The sequence below is a fragment of the Rana temporaria genome, chromosome 2 (assembly GCF_905171775.1).
Source record: "Rana temporaria chromosome 2, aRanTem1.1, whole genome shotgun sequence".
NCBI classification, from domain to species: Eukaryota; Metazoa; Chordata; class Amphibia; order Anura; family Ranidae; genus Rana; species Rana temporaria.
The window spans coordinates 262,859,452-262,880,778 of record NC_053490.1 but is presented as its reverse complement, the minus strand read 5'-3'; the positions used below and the strand labels follow the sequence as shown (position 1 = coordinate 262,880,778).

The 21,327-nt window shown below is 40.2% G+C and overlaps 1 protein-coding gene across 3 annotated transcripts in view; it reads right to left on the bottom strand.

Moving 5' to 3' along the window:
* Positions 1–21,327, bottom strand: part of REPS2 (RALBP1 associated Eps domain containing 2) — a 192,141-nt gene that overhangs the window by 91,352 nt on the left and 79,462 nt on the right. For 2 of the 3 annotated variants that reach the window (XM_040336880.1, XM_040336878.1), the window contains exons 6-10: positions 18,700–18,841; positions 16,614–16,677; positions 8,368–8,510; positions 2,527–2,603; positions 752–829 (exon numbers count right to left, since the gene is read on the bottom strand). In XM_040336880.1, coding sequence (XP_040192814.1) covers positions 752–829; positions 2,527–2,603; positions 8,368–8,510; positions 16,614–16,677; positions 18,700–18,841 — 504 coding nt within the window. The remainder of the gene's footprint in view (positions 1–751; positions 830–2,526; positions 2,604–8,367; positions 8,511–16,613; positions 16,678–18,699; positions 18,842–21,327) is intronic. The other variant, XM_040336879.1, reaches the window with a different exon arrangement.

The window sequence follows — 21,327 nt, the reverse complement described above, 5'->3', positions numbered from 1 at the left end:
GAGATTCTCGGCAGAATTCGCCGAGAAACTCGGTCAAAACCCGGATTCTGCCGAGAATCTCTGTCGTCTGTACAGTTTTGGCTCGATGGAGCCGCCGAGGAGCTCGACGAGAAAATAGAGAACATGTTCTCTATTTTCTCGTTGGCCGCGTTGTTCTATAGGAGAAGGCGGCCCGCCGAGCTCTTCGGCGGCTTCATCCCAAAACGAGACGAGGAACTCGACGTGCCAAGCACGTCGAGTTTCTCTGTCGTGTGTACGAGGCCTCACAGTCATGACTTTTCTAAAATGAGAATAGCATTCACATAATAAACATAATATAAATTAATGGAAAAAAAGTACTGCTTCAAGCCCTGCAACCTATGCTGTGCTCCCGCCCTGTAGCACTAACAGGTGCAGACTCTGCGCTGATCCGTGGAAAAAAGAAATGATCCTGGACTGCCGGACTCTGATTGTTTATTTTATTTCAATAAATCGCCTAAGGATAAAATCCAAAGCTGTATGACATCCAAAAATTCATGCAACACTGCAATCAATAGAAGGAAGTAGACACAGGGGACAAAAGGCTGACATGTTTCACATCATGGATAGATGCTTAGTCATAGCTGGGTTGTGTGAGGATCTGAAAGGATTTAAATGGAAAACTTTGAACGCATCCAAACCAATTAGAGCTGGTCTGCACAGCATTAGAAAATTAGATAATATAAATCAAGTATAAAAAAAAAAAAAGACAGAAACAATAATTACTACTAACTTGCTCAGTGTTACTGGTTTCCAAATCAAAGACAATCAGTGGCTCTGCGTTGGCTGGATCTTCACAGACCGTTTCTAGCTGATTATAACAGTAAATACAAAATAAGAATACAGTAAGATTCTACAATGTATTTTTACCTCTCATGATCATTAGGCTTTATGCACACGCTTTTAGAAGCACTTTTATTTTTTTTGCCTCTGAATGCAGCTCTCCATTAGCCAATGTTTCCATGCACATTGTGGTGTTTAGATTTGTATTTCTGAGCAGGATTTAGGGCATAAAACAAATCCTCAAACCTGCATTTGGAGAGAAGTGTACTGGCATAATTTTAGCCTAGTAGCTAGAACAAATGAATATTCTAGCCACTAGATTGAAATTACATGCATACGCCTTGCATACATAAATATACACAAATGTACATAAATATACACAAATACACGCATCAACACACGTAAATACGCACCAGACTGAGCATTTTTTACACTGGATTGTTCTACCAGCTCATGGCAGAATGATTCAGCGCAAATGGGATTATTTCCATATGCCAGAGGGCATGCAGTCTTGTACTGAACCTTGTAATAACACAAAAGAAACCTGTAATACTGACAATGCTGCTGGAGTACTAACTCTGGTGCTTAATGCAGCATATGTCTACTAAAATAGACAAAGAAAATTGCATAAAATGGTGGCATGCAGCTATTTCAGCTCAGTGGCAGATTTTTACATTTTAACTGGTAAAGTACATTGGCTATTTAGGTAGAACTACCAACATAAATGAAAGGAAACTTGTCATTAGAAAAACAGGGACGCGCCTCTTCTGAAAATGCTAGTTGCTTGGCACTCATTCAGACCCTCCTGCTTTAAAACAAGCAAGCAGATGAGGAATTCAGACATTTGCCTGACTTTCTTGATCTGCAAACATGTTCCAGGTCAGTGACTTGCAAAAGAGTGAACCAGTAAGTTAGAAAAACTGCCAGGCGGCTAGCATTTTTAGAAGAAGGTAAGCTCCAGAAGTAGCCATATGTTTCTCTGCTTCCTGGTAAACTTTAAGGCCCAGATTCTTAAATGACTTACGTCGTATTTATGCGACTGATTCTTAGAATCAGTTACGCATAGATATCCATTAGATCCGACAGGCCTAAGTCTCTTACGCCGTCGGATCTTAAGTGCATTTTTTTTTTGCCCGCTAGGTGGCGCTTCCGTCGAAATCAACGTCGAGTATGCAAATTAGCTAGATACGAATTCCCGAACGTACACGCGGCCGACGCAGTAAAGTTACGACTCTTGCGTTAGGCTTTTCCCGGCGTAAAGTTGCCCCTGCTATATGAGGGGCAGCCGATGTTAAGTATGGCCGTCGTTCCCGCGTCGAAAATTTAAAAAGTTACGTCGTTTGCGTAAGTCGTCCATGAATGGGGCTGGACGTCATTTACGTTCACGTCAAAACCAATGACGTCCTTGTGACGTCATTTAGAGCAATGCACACTGGGAGATTTTACGGACGGCGCATTCGCAGTTCGTTCGGCGCGGGGACGCGCTTCATTTAAATGATACACGCCCCCTACCTGCCGAATTTGAATTCCGACGGGTGATTTATGCTACGTTGCCGCAACTTACAGAGCAAGTGCTTTGAGAATACAGCACTTGCCCGTGTAAGTTGCGGAGGCGTAACGTAAATGAGATAAGTTACGCCCGCACAATTTTGCGCCGATCTACGTGAATCTGGGCCTATATGTACAGATGTTTGCATATTTGTATTTAAAAAATGTCCTTCTCACCTCTTTTCTAACTGGACAAACTGTGCTTGTTCCACGATACGCTTCATACATACCATCAGTACTAGGCTTCAAAGATGCTGAAATGAAATCGATATTCATTACTTTTTTTTTTCAAATGCAAGACAATGTTCTGTAACAATGCAAATGAGAACATATAGGAAAAAATCATCACTTCATACACACCTACATTAAAGCAGTCAAAAGTAAGATAAAAATGGTGCATTTTTCTGCTGCTAAATGTCTGATGGCTAGCCTTATTCAACCCACTTCCTTTGAGCCCAAATCGTCCTGGACCTGCCCCTTCCTGTGATTGCACAGTGAAAAGAGAAGAAGCTCAGTGACATGCTCATCTCTCTGCCACCCCTTTCAGCATGCTGCTTGCCAGAACATAAACTGATTGGCTGCTTGTTCTTCTCCATCCTCGCACACTCCAGCCCTGCTGTACAGCAGCTGAAAGTCGTGGATACCAGTTAATATTCTGGTATGTACACTACTTGCATTACAAATACATTTAATGATGCATTAATTATCATAAAGCTGTATTTGTTTTATAATTTTCTTTTATATCTGCCTAAAGTTCAGCTCTAAAAATATATTTGTAATAAAAAATTGCAACTTTAATTTGACAGTAATATCTCAAAAACAAATCTGCTTATGGCCTTCCAAGATTAAATTAAATTGTCAATCGGTATTGCTCACAGTTGGGCTACGTGTACAGCTGTGGTTAGGGGGGTGGTAAAAACAGGTGTTTGAGCCACATTCTTTCTATTCCTAAACTGCTCCTCTTTAAGTTGCAAATGCTATTTATATACGGTAAGTATATGTGCATACAAAGTATTGCAGTGCAAAACACAATTACCCACAGGCCTCCCCCTTCCCTGGTCACATTCGGAATGCAGTACCATCCGTCGCGTTACGCCCTTTTAACAGAAAAAGGTTGGGTCACACTCACACACATTACAGCACAGTGGTGTGGATTTTCAGGGGTTAAAACCGGTGGTGGGGAGAAAACATAAAACGTCTCCACTGCCCGTCAAGCGCTAACTGAAAAGTACCAGTTGAACCAGTAAAATGTGTCTGTTTATACAGAAGCAGAAAAGGAAATGTATTAAAATATAAATGCATTTAGTGTATTTCTAGGTCTTTGTGGCAGATTTTCTGTGTGATTATTAGTACACTGACTAGGCCATCATACTCCTGTGCAGCTTGTGATGTTTCAGAAGCAGCTTGTTGCTGTAATTCTTATTCCAGGCATGAAGCCATAAATGTCTGCTTTTGAAAACTGCAGCCCAGCAGATTGACATCTGTAAGGCTGTGTGATGTTTGTTTCTATACTCATACACACTTTGCTTAGATGGTATCAATCTGGATTTATTGCTTTTGCTGCAATTTGTAGAACCCATTCATCATATTATCCTTCGGTTGTATTTATTACATGCCTTTTAAATACTGATACATTGTTCTAGTTACACGTTGGCGAGGAAAGCTTTACAGTAGTAGCATCACTACACGAGTAATCAATACACAAATCCCAGTGAAAAGTGGCAAGAGATTATATGTTTCCATCTTGTCAGTGAAACAAGGATCAGACCACATTTACAAGCACAGAAGGCACATATCATATTCATAACAACCAATAATAATCCAACTAGTATTTTTCTAATGTAAAAAAAAATTATATACACACAGTATCTCACAACAGTGAGTACACCCCTCACATTTTTGAAAATATTTTATATCTTTTCATGTGACAACACTGAAGAAATTACACTTTGCTACAATGTAAAGTAGTGAGTGTACAGCTTGTATAACAGTGTAAATGTCCCCTCAAAATAATTCAACACACAGCCATTAATATCTAAACCGCTGGCAACAAAAGTGAGTACACCCCTAAGTGAGAATGTCCAAATTTGGCCCAAAGTGTCAATATTATGTGTGGCCACCATTATTTTCCAGCACTGCCTTAACCCTCTTGGGCATGGAGTTCACCAGAGCTTCACAGGTTGCCTCTGGAATCCTCTTCCACTCCTCCATTAAAAACATCACAGAGCTGGTGGATGTTTGAGACGTTGGGCTCCTCCAACTTCCATTTGAAGATGCCCCACATATGCTCAATAGGGTTTTATGTCTGGAGACATGCTTGGCCAGTCCATCACCTTTACCCTCAGCTTCTTTAGCAAGGCAGTGGTTGTCTTGGAGGTGTGTTTGGGGTCTTTATCATGTTGGAATACTGCCCTGCGGCCCAGCCTCCGAAGGGAGGGGATAATGCTCTGCTTCAGTATGTCACAGTACATGTTGGCATTCATGTTTCCCTCAATGAACTATAGCGCCCCAGTGCCGGCAGCACTCATGCAGCCCCAGACCATGACACTCCCACCACCATGCTTCACTGTAGGCAAGACACACTTGTCTTTGTACTCCTCACCTGGTTGCCACCACACAGGCTTGACACCATCTGAACCAAATACGTTTATCTTTGTCTCATCAAGCCACAGGACATGGTTCCAGTAATCCATGTCTTTAGTCTGCTTGTCTTCAGAAAATAGTTTGCAGGCTTTCTTGTGCATTATCTTCACAAGAGGCTTCCTTCTGGGATGACAGTCATGCGGACCAATTTAGTGCAGTTTGCAGTGCATGGTCTGAGCACTGACAGGCTGACCCACCCACCCCTTCAACCTCGGCAGGAATGCTGGCAGCACTCATACGACAACCTCTGGATATGGCGCTGAGCATGTGCACTCAACTTCTTTGGTCGACCATGGTGAGGCCTGTTCTCAGTGGAACCTGTCCTGTTAAACCACTGTATGGTCTTGGCCACCATGCTGCAGCTCAGTTTCAGGGTCTTGGCAAACACAGAAGGTTTTTTACCTTCATGCATGAAGGTAAAAAACCTTGTGCATTTACAACCACTTTAAAGCATCGGTTGTACTTAGAATGCAGTAGTCAGGAGTGAGAAATGTAAAACACAGTGTGGGGAATTTATGAAAACTGTTGCAGTAAGAATCTGGAACAGCAGTGCATGACAACCAATCAGCTTCTATCTTCAGCTTGTTCAGCTTTGAAAATGAAAGCTATGAGCTGATTGGGTGCCATGAACAGCTGCTCCGGGTTGTGTCTGTTCTAGTTTTGATAAATTCCCCTCATTCAGACAAGTGCTGAAACAGGTCCTGTATGCTGAGCCACTTTTTGCTGCATCTGCATCCAACAGAGAGCTTCACCTATAGAAGTGGGTGCACAGATCCAAATGCAGACACTGCGTTCGGATACATGCATCCCTTCCAGTCTGCGTGTCATATTTTTACATTTGACTGTGTCCATGCAGCTGCTGCGTCCCAACTGACCTTGACTGGACTGCCTGTACATGGATGCACAGAACACCAAGTATCCCCACATGGTACACAACTATCACACTGGGCATGGGTGCATATGCTCCATGTGAATGAGGCCTAATTGTCACGTGTTATAGCAGGAAAGAGGAGATGTCGGGTATATGAGTTTTTTTTTAATCATACTTACGTAGGTGGATGCTATATCTGTCCCCCCGCCGGCTGTCAGGCTGAGAACCGAGTAATCAAACTGATCACTCAGTTCTCAGTGCTCCCTGAGCAGAGAGCTGGTGGCTGTCAGTCTCTGGTTCTTTGTTCTACCCCCCATGCTTACTGAAACACTGGGCTGTGGAGGGGACTGGAGCGGCTAGCTTAGCGAGCTGTCGGCTGACCTCACAGAGCCAGTGCAGGCTGGGAAAAGATTGCAACCATATGGTCAGGAATCGCTCACATGCCTGAATCGGCTTTGTGACGTTAGCCGACAGCTCGCTGACAGCTGAAAACGGGTCACAGGGGGTCCCAGGAGTGCAAACCAATCTGCACTGCTGTGATCCACACGAGAAGTACAGGCAAACAAGCAATAAATCTATCACAGGACCTGTCTCCCTGCTCCTGTTTTACATTACTTGCAACAATTGATAAATGTCCTGATTTATGTTGTGAACCCACCATCCAGGGGCCTTTGCAACACCAACCACCATTTCCTAGTCAAGGGCCTCTTTAACCCTACCCCCCCAGTTCAGAGGCTCTGCTTCAGTATGTCACATCTAAATGCTGGGACATGCACCCCCGCTCCTTATCTGACTCAGCCACCCATTTTCAGGGACATTGAACCCGAGCATATGATGCACAGACCGGAGGAATCCATCTGACTGAAGAAACTTTATCTGTGATCAGCACAGTCTGATTATCACAGACAAGAAAATCTGAACACCACAGACAAGGTAACTGCCTACTGCAGAGCCGTACGTATAAGGAATACACTGACAGGCTGACTCCCTCTAATATATGTGGAGATTCTTGTATGGAAAACAGCAGGATCAGTAAGTAATAAAAGCATACTGAAGCATCGAGAACCTACCTATACCTGTGAGTGATAGGAATTACTTGCACACTGCGGGAACTCCCTCATGCTGTTATGCTAATTATACTATAATCTGTGGCTATTTTCCCATGGTATGGTGAATGAATATCTGAACAGATCAGATCAGTACATTGCACTTTATAATGGTTCTTTCAGTGTTTGCATATCTCCCTGTTCCCAAATAATTACTTGCCTGGATTAGAGCAGTCGGGACCGAGTACATCCTTGGCTATCCTGACTGTCAGGATTTGCAAATGGATGCAATAATCTTTCATTGATATGTTCATTTTCAAATCCCGTTTTCTTTAGCCCAGATGAGTGACTGAGTTATGGTAACATAAAAATACCAGGGTATTTGTATGGTTACTATTGAATGTGGTTATATATGTAGTGCATCTTTCCACTACGGGATAGTGTGGTACATGATATCTGTGTTTCCACAGGAATACACTGCCCCATTCTAGGAACGAGTTGCAGGGGTCCCATTACAGCTGGCTTTGAGAGAACATTTATGGATTTAGGGGGGTGTTTTATATTGGGGAGGGTGGGTCTGCTTACTGTGGGGAGTGCACTTTGTGCCCCTCGGTTTGCGAGGTGTGTGTGGTTTTAGAGGAATAACACTGTGGAGGGTCAGACCATCTAGAAACATTCCCTGCTCCTTAGGGAATTATTTTATGGTCTATGGGGGGATTCGGGATACTGTGCTAATAATTTTTTGTACATCGCTTTTTAAGCAATAAATCCTTTTTGTAGTCCAACTATTTAGGGTGTGTAGAAGTCTTTGTGTGTTTTTTTATTTTCTTAGTTTGTTGGCTTTCTCTGCACTCCCCTCCTAGTTCAATGCCTCCTCTACAGCCCCCCCCCCCCAGTTCCACGAAGTCTCTTTCATGCTGAAGCAACACTCTGGAATGCCTTTCTATAGTGCTGGCGGGCAGGAGGAGCAGAGTAATTTAGCATTAGTGCACCTGTGCAGTCTCCCTCCTATTTAGTTGGCAAACAATTCATAGGGAGCTGCCTATACATGGCGGCAGTGACACCCTTAGTGCATCGCTTCCCAATGCGGTAGGGGTGACAGAACCCCTGGCGTAACCCCCTAGATGCGTCACCCAGGGCATGTGCCCCCCCTAGTTTCGGCCCTGCCTATACCTGTAGAGGTTAACCAGCCGTGGATGACGAGTAACAGCATCCCATGCAATCACAGTGATTGGAAATGGAACAAAATCCTCCCTTTTTATTTATTATATATCATCTCAAATGTTACCCACATTAAAATGAACCTTCTTTTTAGAAAATAGGTGCCGGAACTCATTTACAGACATTATACATTATACTTTAATTTGTAGTATTGTACTATTGCATACTCAGGAAGATAACAAGAAATGACATGAAAGCAGTTGATAAATTCAGTTAAACATATATATATTTTCTTACCTGACTGAATAATTTCAGACAACAAGTTCTTAGGTAGTGTATCTGGCAAATCAAAGCCATTCTTTCTAGCAACAATAAGGTGAAAAGCTGCACAAAATTCCGAAAGAGTCAGCGCTCCGTCACAGTCAACATCACTAAGATCCCTGGAAGAAAACAATTCTTTGTAAAAGTATCCAAAAGTCAAATGTCCAATACAACTATTCAGTATTTTTATTTTATTTTCTAACCTACATTCCATTTTTATTTATTATTTTTTTATATATACTGCTCTAAAGCATGATGGCATAGGAGTCTAGGCATAGCCCAAAGACAGTCTCTGATGAAGCAATAGATATCACAGGAAAGGGATCCCACAGTTCATTAGGATCTGACCAGATGAAAATAGAAGAAAAAAAGTAAAAAAAAAAATAAAAACATAGAAAAGTATAGTTTCCCCCTCTATAATGGGACTTTAAAGGCAAAAGAGAGTACCAAATGTTTACATTCAAATCCAAAGTTTAATTGAATTGGTTTACAAAAAGTAGAAGAACATATAATTGTCAAAATATACAGTACTCAATAAAAAGAATAAGGTATCTATTACCACATCCTTATTTCACATAACAGCTATTCGGTATCTATAGGAAGAGTTGCATCAACATATCCAACACATTTTCGGAGTAACTTGGCTCCTTCCTCAGGGATAGTTTTTTGCAATTAGTGTAGGTATAGTCTACAAGATGAAAATCATGTTGAAAACATTCATCATGCTGTATATATTGGTGGCTCCTATGGCAGTAAGTGAGATTTGCAAACAATACTTACAGTATTCTCAAAACCATGACATAACATTGGTCATAGGGGTGCCATCTTGGTTGACATACATCAAACCCCAACAGAGAAGTTATTAGGGACTACATTGTAAGCCCATTTAGGGGCGCTTTATGGCCCTTTGAAACTACCATCCACCCTATATACCTCCATGTCCTGTCTGACATAGTCTGGCAGAACACCACTCATCACTTGATAAGAGGTATGTAGTTTGATGGGATTATAGGCCATCATACTACCCCCTCATCTATTTTACATATATATATATATATATGTGTGTTGGGACCCTCTCGGTATATTTCTGGAGACTTTTTTTGCACCCTTTTTTACAACTTCTCTGTCAGGGTTTGATGTATGTCAACCAAGATGGCACCTCTCTGAAACTTTCATGTTTTTAATCATTATGAACAATGTTGTGTCATGGTTTGAGGATACTGTAAGTACCGTTTGCAAATCTCACTTACTGCCATAGGAGCCACCAATATACACAGCATGATCAATGTTTTTAACATGATTTTTATCTTGTAGACTGTACCTACATTATTTGCAAAAAAACTATCCCTGAGGAAGGAGCCAAGTTACTCCGAAACACAACGGTATGTTGATACAACTCTTCTTATAGATACTGAATAGCTGTTATGTGAAATAATATGGTGTGGTAATGTACCTCATTCTTTTTATTGTGTGCTGTATCTTTTGACAATTATATGTTTTTCTACTTTTTGTAAACCAATTCAATAAAACTTCGAACTTAAATGTCAACATTTGGTACTCTCCTATGCCTTTAAAGTTCCATTATAGAAGGGGAAACTATGCTTTTCCATGTATCTTAGGGATGTGACTATACCAAGAAGATATTTGAACCTCCTTTTTTGTTGTTTTTGCAAAAAAAGAAAACAAATGCAACCATCACATCTAAGATATGGTAAGCTGCAATATAATAAACGTTTGCTTTTGGGCTTAATACCATTCTAAAAGATGGGCAATTGTATATAGTATGTGACAACTTAAAATATAATTGTGGCAATAATAAGGGAGGAAAAAAAGGGAACATTTGGGACATGCTGTATGAGTACTACAAAGACCAGCATTATTACAATATGTATAGAAATTCATCCAAAAAGTACAAACAGCCCAATATACACAATATGAAAATTTACATCCAAAATTAATACAATGAAAATAACATTCAAGTAAATTCATACAGATAAAAAGTTAAAAAGTATAGAAAAAAATCTAAACTACTATAAGATAATCAATCCTATAGAACGATTTGATTACCTAACATGATATGCATATTCTGACGAGAATGTGTATTGTAATTGTGTTTAACATGGTTTGTGAAGCCACAATAGTTGTAAATGAATCTATAAATATATGACCAAATAAATTTAAAATGCATATGATGGGATAAATAAATGAGTAAAAACAATAAAACATGATATTAATAATGAATGGCTTATGGTGTAAATGTCTATCTCCTCATTAGGTCCTCTAGGGGCCAACGTATTTAGTTCTAAGATCTAGAAGGTCTCTCTGTTACACAACCTTCTGAATCATTCTACCACAGAACTGCATCTTGCAATCGATTCAGTAACCCAAGTGCGGAGACCTTTTGTGGATTTGGTTTGTTTAAGGCCGGGTACTAACGATCAAACATGTACGGTGAAACCGGTCCTTCGGACCGTTTCCACCGTACATGCCTGCCAGAGGGCTTCTGTACGATGGTTGTACTAACCATCGTACAGAAGTCCGCGCGTAAACATTACGCGGGGCGTGTCCGCGTCGACGCCGCGGCGATGACGCGGCGACGTGGGCGGGCCTGCCATTTAAAGGCTTCCACGCATGCGTCAAAGTCATTCGACGCATGCGAGGGACGGCGGGCGCTCGGACATGTACGGTAGGTCTGTACGGACGACCGTACATGTCCGAGCGGGCAGGATTCCAGCGGAGGGTTTAATAAAACACGTCCAGGAATATTAGTCTGCTGGGAAAAGGCCCGGCGGGCAAATGTTTGCTGGAATTCGGCCCGCTCGCGCCTACACACGACCGAACATGTATGCTGAAACTGGCCCGCGGACCAGTTTCAGCATACATGTTTGGTCGTGTGTACGGGGCGTAAGTGTAAAATGTCTTGAAATACTGTGCTCTACATCTTTACACGCTTTCTCCAAATACATGGCACCAACATGGGTGCATCTACTGCACCGAGTTATGCCAACCTAATGAAGGGTTGGTGGGAGGGGCTGTGTATTTTTGGAGTCACAACCCTTTTGTCGTGTGTGTGTATATATAAATACTGTATATAGTCAGTCTTCTACAGAAGCTATATTAATATCATCATATGGACGGCCCCTCCTCTGTTGAACAATTTGTCCAACACTGCAATCACAACAACATGGGCTGTTCTTTTACATAAGAGCCCCTCTTATTCAGTCTTCCTGGGCCTACAGCTTGGACATTTGGATGCCAAGATTGTTTCCAAGATACATTATAAGGGCACGTCCGGTAGTTCATACCTACATTTCAAGGGACAGTAACCATTCAAACTGGATAAATAACATCCCTAGGGGACAGATTTGCAGGTTCTGGAATAAATGCACCTTGGATTCCAGTTATCATTCACAAGGCCAAAGACAAAGGTTATGAAACCATCTTTGTGCAAAATGTACATCAGGAACATCTGACAGTTTTGCCAAAAATGACCAACAGTAATAACAGATCCCAGACTAACCTCAGATACATTACTCAATTTCAATGTAAGTTTACGTAAAAGGAAAAATATTTAGATATCACTGGGATATTCTACTCCAGGACCCCAAGCTAGGCCCCACCATCCCTGACAGACCAAGATTTGTTTATAAGAGGGCACCTAATATAAAAAAATAAAGGCCCCAGTAGGATCTGTGAAGCTAAACAATCTCCCTCCGATTCCCTGGTAACCTACTTCGCAAACATCACAGGGATGTACCAAAGCATAAAGAAAAAGTGTAAAGTCTGGTACACACAATGAGAATATCAGACAACTCATCGCCTTTTTTTTTTTTGCATGCTAGTCTCATACCGAAAACAAATAGGTTACTAGAGTTCTCGTAAGACAGAATACAACTTTCCATGATGATGTAATGTACTGTATTGTAATGTAATATTTCATTTCCAACCATGCATGGTCTTGGTCACTCAATTGTTTACAGACAAATACTATACTGAATAAAACTAAAATTGTTCCTTCTGTTATCTTACAAGAATTTTTTTTGTGCTTGTCCCTTTGGATAAATTTGCATGAACTGTCGTGATCGGCTAACCATCAAACTATCAGTTGATCGCTCGGAAAAAATATTTTTTCATCTGATTTTTCTTATCGTGTGTACTAGGCTTAAGATGTGCATTTTTGTCAGCCACCGTCAAACGAATTTCAGTGACAATAATGGGAAAATGTACACTTAAATCTTTTATTATCTGCTCTATTGATTTTGTGATTTATTGTATATCATGTCCCCGCAGCCTTCTTTATGTAGGCCACACTATCCGCCCTGTGCAGATTTGGGGAACACAGAGGCCCAGATTCACAAAGGACTTACGACGGCGTATCTCGACGTACGCCGTCGTAGGTCCGAATGTGCGCCATCGTATCTTTGCGACTAATTCATAGAATCAGATACGCCTCACTGTTGCCAAGATACGAGCGGCGTAAGTCTCCTACGCCGTCGTATCTTGGGGTGCATATTTACGCTGGCCGCTAGAGGCGCTTCCGTATAGTTCCGCGTTGAATATGCAAATGAGCTGGATTACGCCGATTCACAAACGTACTATTAAAATACGCTGTTTACGTAAAGCGTACAACCGGCGTAACTTTACCCCTCATAAAGCAGGGGTAAGTCATGGTAAGGTATGGACATCGTAAACGTCGGAACAGCATCGTATTTTACGTTGTTTGCGTAAGTCGTACGTGAATGGGGATGGGCGTAGGTTACGTGCACGTCGACTAAGCATTGAGCCGGCGTAATTTACGAAGAAAATTCGACGTGATACTGAGCACATGCCGTTCGTTAGGCGCATCATTTACGTGGGGTCACGATTCATTTCTATACTACACGCCCCCTACCAGCCTACTTTGAATTACGGAGGCTTACGCCAGCCCATTTACGCTACGCCGCCGCAACTTACGGAGCAAGTGCTTTGTGAATACTGCACTTGCCTGTCTAAGTTGCGGCGGCGTAGCGTAAATAGGTTATGCTACGCCCAACTAAAGATACGCCATTGTATCTGAATCTGGCCCAGAATGCTTACTGAAGATGGAGATTTAGAGCATTTTACTCTTAAATGCAGCAGGTCTCAGGATCTGTGTTCTTGAATCGATTCCAAGATGCAGTTCTATGGCAGAGGATTCAATAGGTTGTGTAACAGAGAAACCTTCTGGATCTTCACACTAAGAACTTTGGCCCTTAAAGGACTTTACGAAGGAAATGGATGTTCACATCATCTTGTAGAAAATTATAAAACCAATAGCCATTAGTTATTAATATCATGTTTTATTGTATTTATCTCATCATATGCATTTAAAATTGATTGTAAATCAATCTATAAATGTATGACCAAATACATTACTTTTATTGTGGCTTCACAAACCTCATGTTACACACCACTATAATACACATTCTTGTCAGGATAAAACATATCAGGTTAGGTAATCACATTATTATATAGGATTGATTATCTTAGTATTTTTATATAATCATTTTCATCTATATGGATTTTTATTTTATTCATTTAGGATGTTGATTTACATATTGTGTATATTGTGCTGTTTGTACTTTTTGGGTGAATTTTTATAGCTATTGTAATAATGCTGGTCTTTGTAGTACTCTTCTTTTTTTTCTCCTATTTCATTGCCACAATTATATACAATTGGCCATCTTTTAAATGCGTTATGCTGGCTGGTCCTTGTTTTTATCCTGTGTAGATCGCCAGCAGTCTTATGCTATCTCCTTAGCTGTGGTATAAAGCAGGCTACCCTTCGGGCTGGCTTGACAAAGGGGCCACAGCTCTCAAAACAAGTTGCCACCTATTCCCATTTGATCTCTCTGACAGTGACTCTCGGTGAAGTGCAGAGAGAGCTACTGTGCACTCCGTTGGCTACCATTAACCTTGGCGGGTTTGACACCCGGCTCTGTGGCTTGTTGATCCTCCATTATTATTTCCCATCTTCCCTGGTCATGCTGACATCCAAATCTCTCTGCACACAGTATTTTTAACATGTGCTATACTTTTGCTGATTTCTGTGCCCTTCCCTTTGTTTAAATTACAAAAAAATTAAGCCAGTGGAAGGAATGGCGAAAAGGTATTTTTAAAACCCCTATACCCTGTAATCCTACGCATTGGGAAACAATGATATTTCCAAAGCCATACTTATTTTAAACTGCTGTTTAGAACTGTGAGAAAAAGAATACAATTACAATGTCATTTGAAAAAAATAGATGTTCATGTCAATAGCTTTCAATTTTTTATTGTTTATGTTTTAAGGCCTTCCACACACAGGCTTCAGCTTGTATAAGAGCAGTGTGCACAGCAAGCTGCACATTGGAGTTAAAGCCTGTGTTTATAACTTCAATAAAGCTGATTGAAGCTCGAAGCTTGCTGAAAGCTTTGCAAATGCTTTAAAAGCTTGCTGTATGCACCTACTGATACAGTGCCTTGCAAAAGTATTCACCCCCCTTGACATTTTTCATGTTTTGTTGCCTCACAACATGGAATTAACATGGATTGTTTGAGAATTGGCATCATTTAATTTACAGAACATGCCCAAAAGATGTTTTTTTTTTTAGTATTATTATTATTGTGAAGCAAACAATAAATAGGACAAAATAACAGAAAAAGTGCATAAAAATTCACCCCCCTAAAGTCAATACTTTGTAGAGCCACCTTTTGCAGGTATCACAGCTCCAATTCGCTTTGGATAACTCTCTATGAGCTTGCCACATCTTACCACTGGGATTTTTGCCCATTCCTCCCTGCAAAACTGCTCCAGCTCCTTCAAGTTGGATAGTTAACGCTTGTGAACAGCAATCTTTAAGTCTGACCACAGATTTTCTATTGGATTGAGTTCTGGTCTTTGACTAGGCCATTCCAACACATGTATATGTTTCCCCTTAAACCCCTCAAGTGTTCCTTTAGCAGTGTGTTTGGGGTCATTGTCCTGCTGAAAGGTGAACCTCCGTCCTATCCTCAAATCACACACAGAGTGGTACACGTTTTGCTCAAGAATATCCCTGTAATTTATCACCATCCATCTTTCCTTCAAATCTGACCAGTTTCCTAGTCCCGACTGCTGAAAAACATGCCCACAACATGATGCTGCCACCACCATGTTTCACTGTGGGGATGGTGTTCTTTGGGTGATGTGTTGGGTTTGCACCAGACATAGCATTTTCTTTGATGGCCAAAATGTTCAATGCTAGTCTCATCAGACCAGACCTTCCTCCATACATTTTTGGAGTCTCCCACGTGCCTTTTCTCAAACTTTTTGCTGAAAGTAATGGTTTTCTTCTGGTCACTCTGCCATAAAGCCCAACTCTGGAGCCTATGGAGCGTACGGCTTATTGTCATCATATGTACACATACTCCAGTATCTGCTGTGGAACTCTGCGGCTGCTCCAGGGTTACCTTAGGTCTCTGTGCTGCCTCTCTGATTAATGCCCTCCTTGCCCGGTCCGTGAGTTTTGGTGTGCGGCCGTCTCTTGGCAGGTTTGCTGTTGTGCCATGTTCTTTCCATTTGGTTATGATAGATTTGTTGGTGCTCTTAGGGATCATCAAAGATTTGTATATTTTTTTATAACCTAACCCTGACTTGTACTTCTCGCTGTAGATTCGAGGGGGACATGCAAGGAGAATAAAAAAAGGCATTTTAACTTGCACATGATTGGATGATAAAATCAGAAGAGCTTCTCCTCATTTCAGATCTACCCCTCAGATTTACAGCAACTGCACTTCCAAGTGCACTTTCAGTGCAATTTCAAGTGCACTTTGCACTTGTAGTGCAAAGTGGATCTGCCGTTCGTAAATAACCCCCTTAGATTTCACACAGGTGGACATCATTTTACTAATTATGTGACTTCTGAAGGTAATTGGTTGCACCAGAGCTTTTTATGGGCTTCATAACAAAGGGGGTGAATACATACACACATGCCAATTAGAATTTTTTTATTATTTTTGAAAAATAGTTTTATGTATATATTTTTCTAATTTTACCTCACCAACTTAGACTATTGTGTTCTGATCTATCACATATAATTCAGATTAAAAAAACTTTGACTAAAGGCTGTAATAAAAAATAGGTAATAAGCCAAGGGGGGTGAATACTTTTGCAAGGCACTGTATATTGTAATATTGTAAGTACTTCCATTTTCCTTCATAATATATTACAGGGTTTTACCTACCAAACATGTGAAAGTTCTGGGATGGGAAGCTTTGACTTGGTGAAGAAATGTTTTGCCACCGAACCTGTGTGAAAAAAAACTATTATGATTTTATATAAAAAACACACACGCACACACACACACACACATAGTAGTTGAAGGAATTCAATATCGCACATGTGCCTTTTACAGCTTCTTGAAAGGCTTGCGTTTAAGAGGCATATAAAAAAAAAGTGGAGTTTGGATGGTATCATGTGCCCATTGGCTTCATTATCGACCAAGGATCAGAGTGGGTTTTAGCAGCCCAGTGAGCTATTCAGAGACAGGTTGACATTTCATTCATATCTTATATCAATATCATCATTCTTAATGATAAATTTGCCCATGTATGAGCAGTTGTATTGGCTCTGTCCAAACAGCTGATTCATTGTGGCATGCATTTTTATTACTCCTAATGGTCATTACAGTGCAGAGAGTGGCGAGTTTGTCCAAAAGAATACATTCCAGGATGACAAAAAGAATCCCCAAATTGAAAGCAGAACTACACTGCATCTGAGCACCATAAACCAAAAACACAATTTTTAATATGTTGAGAAATAACTGTGAAAAAACACCCCCTAGCTTTTCTGGCATCTTTAGTAAGGACAGATGATTCATGTAGCGTTTGCTTCCTGGAATCCATCTGCCCTTAGCTCAGGCATGCATGCAGGAGGGTGTGCTTAGTTGAGAAAAACACTCCTCCTCTTCTGAAGACTCCTGGGGTGTATGACATCATTTGTCTAGGCATGGAAACCATGAAATAACTGAACATATATAAAAAAAAGTTTTAAACATAATATACTTTTCTATCTATTCACTAATGCTAGCAGCATAAGGATTACAAATAGTCAATGTTGATTGAGAGAGTGAAGTTCCGCTTTAAACTGTACAAGCAAAAAGAAACAACAAAAAGCTATAAATGGACAAACAATTGAATTTACCCAGTATACATAATGGAGGCTCCTCAGTCGGGTCTTTACAGTGGTCTCAGATAGTGGGATTCATTGTGTCTATCTGTCCCGGTGACCATCATTACTGGGACAGAAAATTATGGGAATCTAAAACTGTAGTTGTCATCTGAAAAGTTATGCAGAGGAACAGTTGTACAAGTGGCAACTCTCTACGAGGGGATCTTCCTCACTTTGTAGAAATGTTCACTTTTTTTGTTTGACAGAAAAGGAAGGGAAATCTCCCCAATGGGACCAGACAGAAAGAAAGCAAAAGGGGGGTTTTAATCATACCTTACGCTAATCAAAGCTATAAAAGTATTTTTTTAGTAAAATGTATAGTTTAAAGGGGTTGTAAAGGTTCGTTTTTTATTTTATAAATAGGTTACTTTAAGCTAGTGCATTGTTGGTTCACTTACCTTTTCCTTCTAAATGTTTTTTTCTTTGTTTTCTTTGTCTGAATTTCTCAGTTCCTGTTCCTCCTCAGTAAGCTGTTCTGGCTGACTTTCCACCGCTTGGATGATGATGGCAAGCTTACTGAGGAGAAACAGGAAGTGAAAAATTCAGACAAAGAAAAAATAAAAATTTAGAAGGGAAATGGAAGGAAAAGGTAAGTGAACCAACAATGCACTAGCTTAAAGGAACCTATTTAGAAAATAAAAACGAACCTTCACAACCCCTTTAATACTACCAACAATGAGGTTTTAACTTTTTTGCCTCAATGTAAAGCATATTTTGCTTTCGTGATATATAAATAATGTGTGTATTACTATAATTGCAGAGGTAGGAGTTAGGGTTAGGATTGCAATTAAATGGTTTCTATAAAGATAAAATATAGAGGCCTGGTACTTTAGCCCATTGGGATCTAGAATCCCAACACCTTTCCCTCAGCCCACAGAGTTTTACTGAGAGCATCATACCTCCCTCTGTCATGCCCACTGTGTGTTTTGCAAAGCATTATCATTCCAGTGTCTTAAATTCCATTTTAATAACGAATTATTGCAAGTTTACTTAGCCTAGACTTGATGCCTTCAACCTTTCAGTAACTCTGAGCCTGTATTAAGGCACCACATAGAATTACATAGCTTAGAAAAATAATTCAGAGTAGTTAATTGGTGTACCAGAAATGAGGGAATTGAGATCTGGTTGAAGTGTTATAAACTGGTTAGTATAATATTCTCGCTGCTCTTCTGTTATCCTCCAGGGGTCCTCAGAGTAACTATCGGAATTGTCCTGTGCCTCTCTTTCAGCTGTGAAGGACTGCTGTGTAGAAAAACAGGTCTGTCAGTGATCAATGCAGCATGTACTTCATGCTTTTTCAAGTGTTCATACAGTAACATTTTACAGAATATAATGTAAAGGTTTGCCAAGCTAAGAAAACATATTAAATAAGGTGAAAACTAATAAATTGTAATAAAAAATGAATCCTGTACAACAAAAAATTAATTTTGATGTCTCATAGAGGGGTTAAATATGTAAAATAGAAAAACAAACAAAAACTATTGCGCTAGTAGAAAAGCAAAACAATTGGATAAAATTGTAAATGACAAATATAGGACAGAGGTTTGCTGCGCTAAGAACAAAAATATAAAATAAGGTGAAAACGAATAAATTGTAACAAAAACCATTGGATAAAAATGATGAATATAGCTGCACTAAGGAAAAATATTAAATAAGGTGAAAACGAATAAATTGTGACAAAAATGTGTCCTGTACAACAAAAAGTTAATTGTGAGGTCTCATAGAGGGGCTAAATATGCAGATTCCACTGAATTGAAACTCCCATTATGTGCATCCAATATAGGTGTACATGACCTTTGGGGGAGGTGCACTTGGGTGATTTGCCTATTGATTTGTCATGTACACCTATATTGGATGCACATAATGGGAGTTTCTATTTAGTGGAATTTGCATATTTTGCCCCTCTGTGAGACATCACAATAAACTTTTTGTTGTACAGGACACATTTTTGTCACAATTTATTCGTTTTCACCTTATTTAATATTTTTCCTTAGTGCAGCTATATTCATCATTTTTATCCAATGGTTTTGTTGCCAGTAGCTTGCTTGTTCTACTAGCGTAAAAAGTTTTGTTTGTTTTTCTATTTTACATAATATATCCCTAAACGTGTTTACCTCCAAACATTTTACCATGCACCATCTAAAATAGGGATTATACACTAAATGTATAATTTGAAAATTCAAAAAAGTTACACAAAAAGAAATGCCACTTAATTATCAAATCGGGGAGATGATTGGGATGTGTTCACCCATGTATCATTCTTTCGTATTCAGGATTCAGAGCTGAACGACTAAACACCACAGAGTGCGTATACATTTTTTTCCCACACAGCGACTAGCAAAACAAATAGGTTGCGATAGAGATTACAACTATATCTTTCTGTATGGCCACAAATTAATGGCTTATTTTATTAGGGCAAACAGTCTATTTTCAATAGCCAATACCTCAACAGCAAAGCATTCAAACTCCTATTTCCCCAATATAATCACAGTAAACAGAAATCTGGCTGATATAGGATGCTGTACTTGACACGTCCATATTAAATTTTAGCATTTAATAAATAAGCCTATAATTTGCATTGGAATCTGCTAGGTGCACACATGGTCTAAGGGTGGTCTTTAAATATCTAATAAACAGCAACAGCAATCAAGCAAAATTACACTCAGTGATTAATCACCCCACCACATAGAATATCCTGCAGTATTTAATAACATGAGTACTTATTAGCAGTGTTCTTGAATTTTAAAAAGATTTAACTTTGATTTTGAAAGGTAATTGGCTCTCAATATACCTACCAGCATGCAGTTCCTATCACAAGTTCCAATTCCTATACAATTCGTCATTTTGTTTCACATGCTTTACTATTTTTGGAACAACAGCTTAATATGTTCTTTTACATAAAAAAAATTATTTCGTTATCAGAACATAAAATAACAAATAAAAACATTAAGAAAAGTATAACAGGATTCACACCATTACACAGTTACATAGTATAGCAAATGCATTTTTGATAAATACACCAAGTCTAGGGGTGCGCATCTTCGATTTGATTACGATTATCTGGTCAGCAATTCGATTCGATTCCGCAATGCAGGAGGGGGCGTGGTCAGCCGCAGAATTGTATGGCTGCATTCTGAGGGAGCTCTCTGAGAACGGATCTCCCTGAGCAACTTACACAGCGACCTGTGAGCCCTTAACAACACAGAGCGATACTGGAACTTACCGGACTGTAGCAGACATGTCGGCTAAGAGGAAGAACAGAGAGGGGCCCAGCAAACTCAGCGCATTCTGCAGCCCGGCTGGGCTGCAGAGAGAACAAGATGGCGCTGCCCCCTCACCTCACTGCAATGCAGAACGGCGCGCTGCTCCCTCTCTCCATGAGGGAGAAAATCTCACAGCTACACAGCCCCAGCCTGACAGCGATCGCCTGGATGACATGCTAAATCCAATGAGGCAGAAAAAGAGGATCTCCTCTGAACAAGGTAATCCTCACACACCTCATACAGACCTTGCCTGCAGCCTGGACAAAAATCCTTATGATGAAAAACTACAGGCTATGCCCACTACTGATTTACCAATACTGGACACTACCTTTAAACATATGATCATGTCTTTAAGAGGTGCATTATAGCATGATATGATCAGCCTTATGCACAAATCTAAATTGGAGATTGATGCTCTGGGAGAAAGAGTGGATTATATGGAGAATAAAATGTGCGATTTCACTG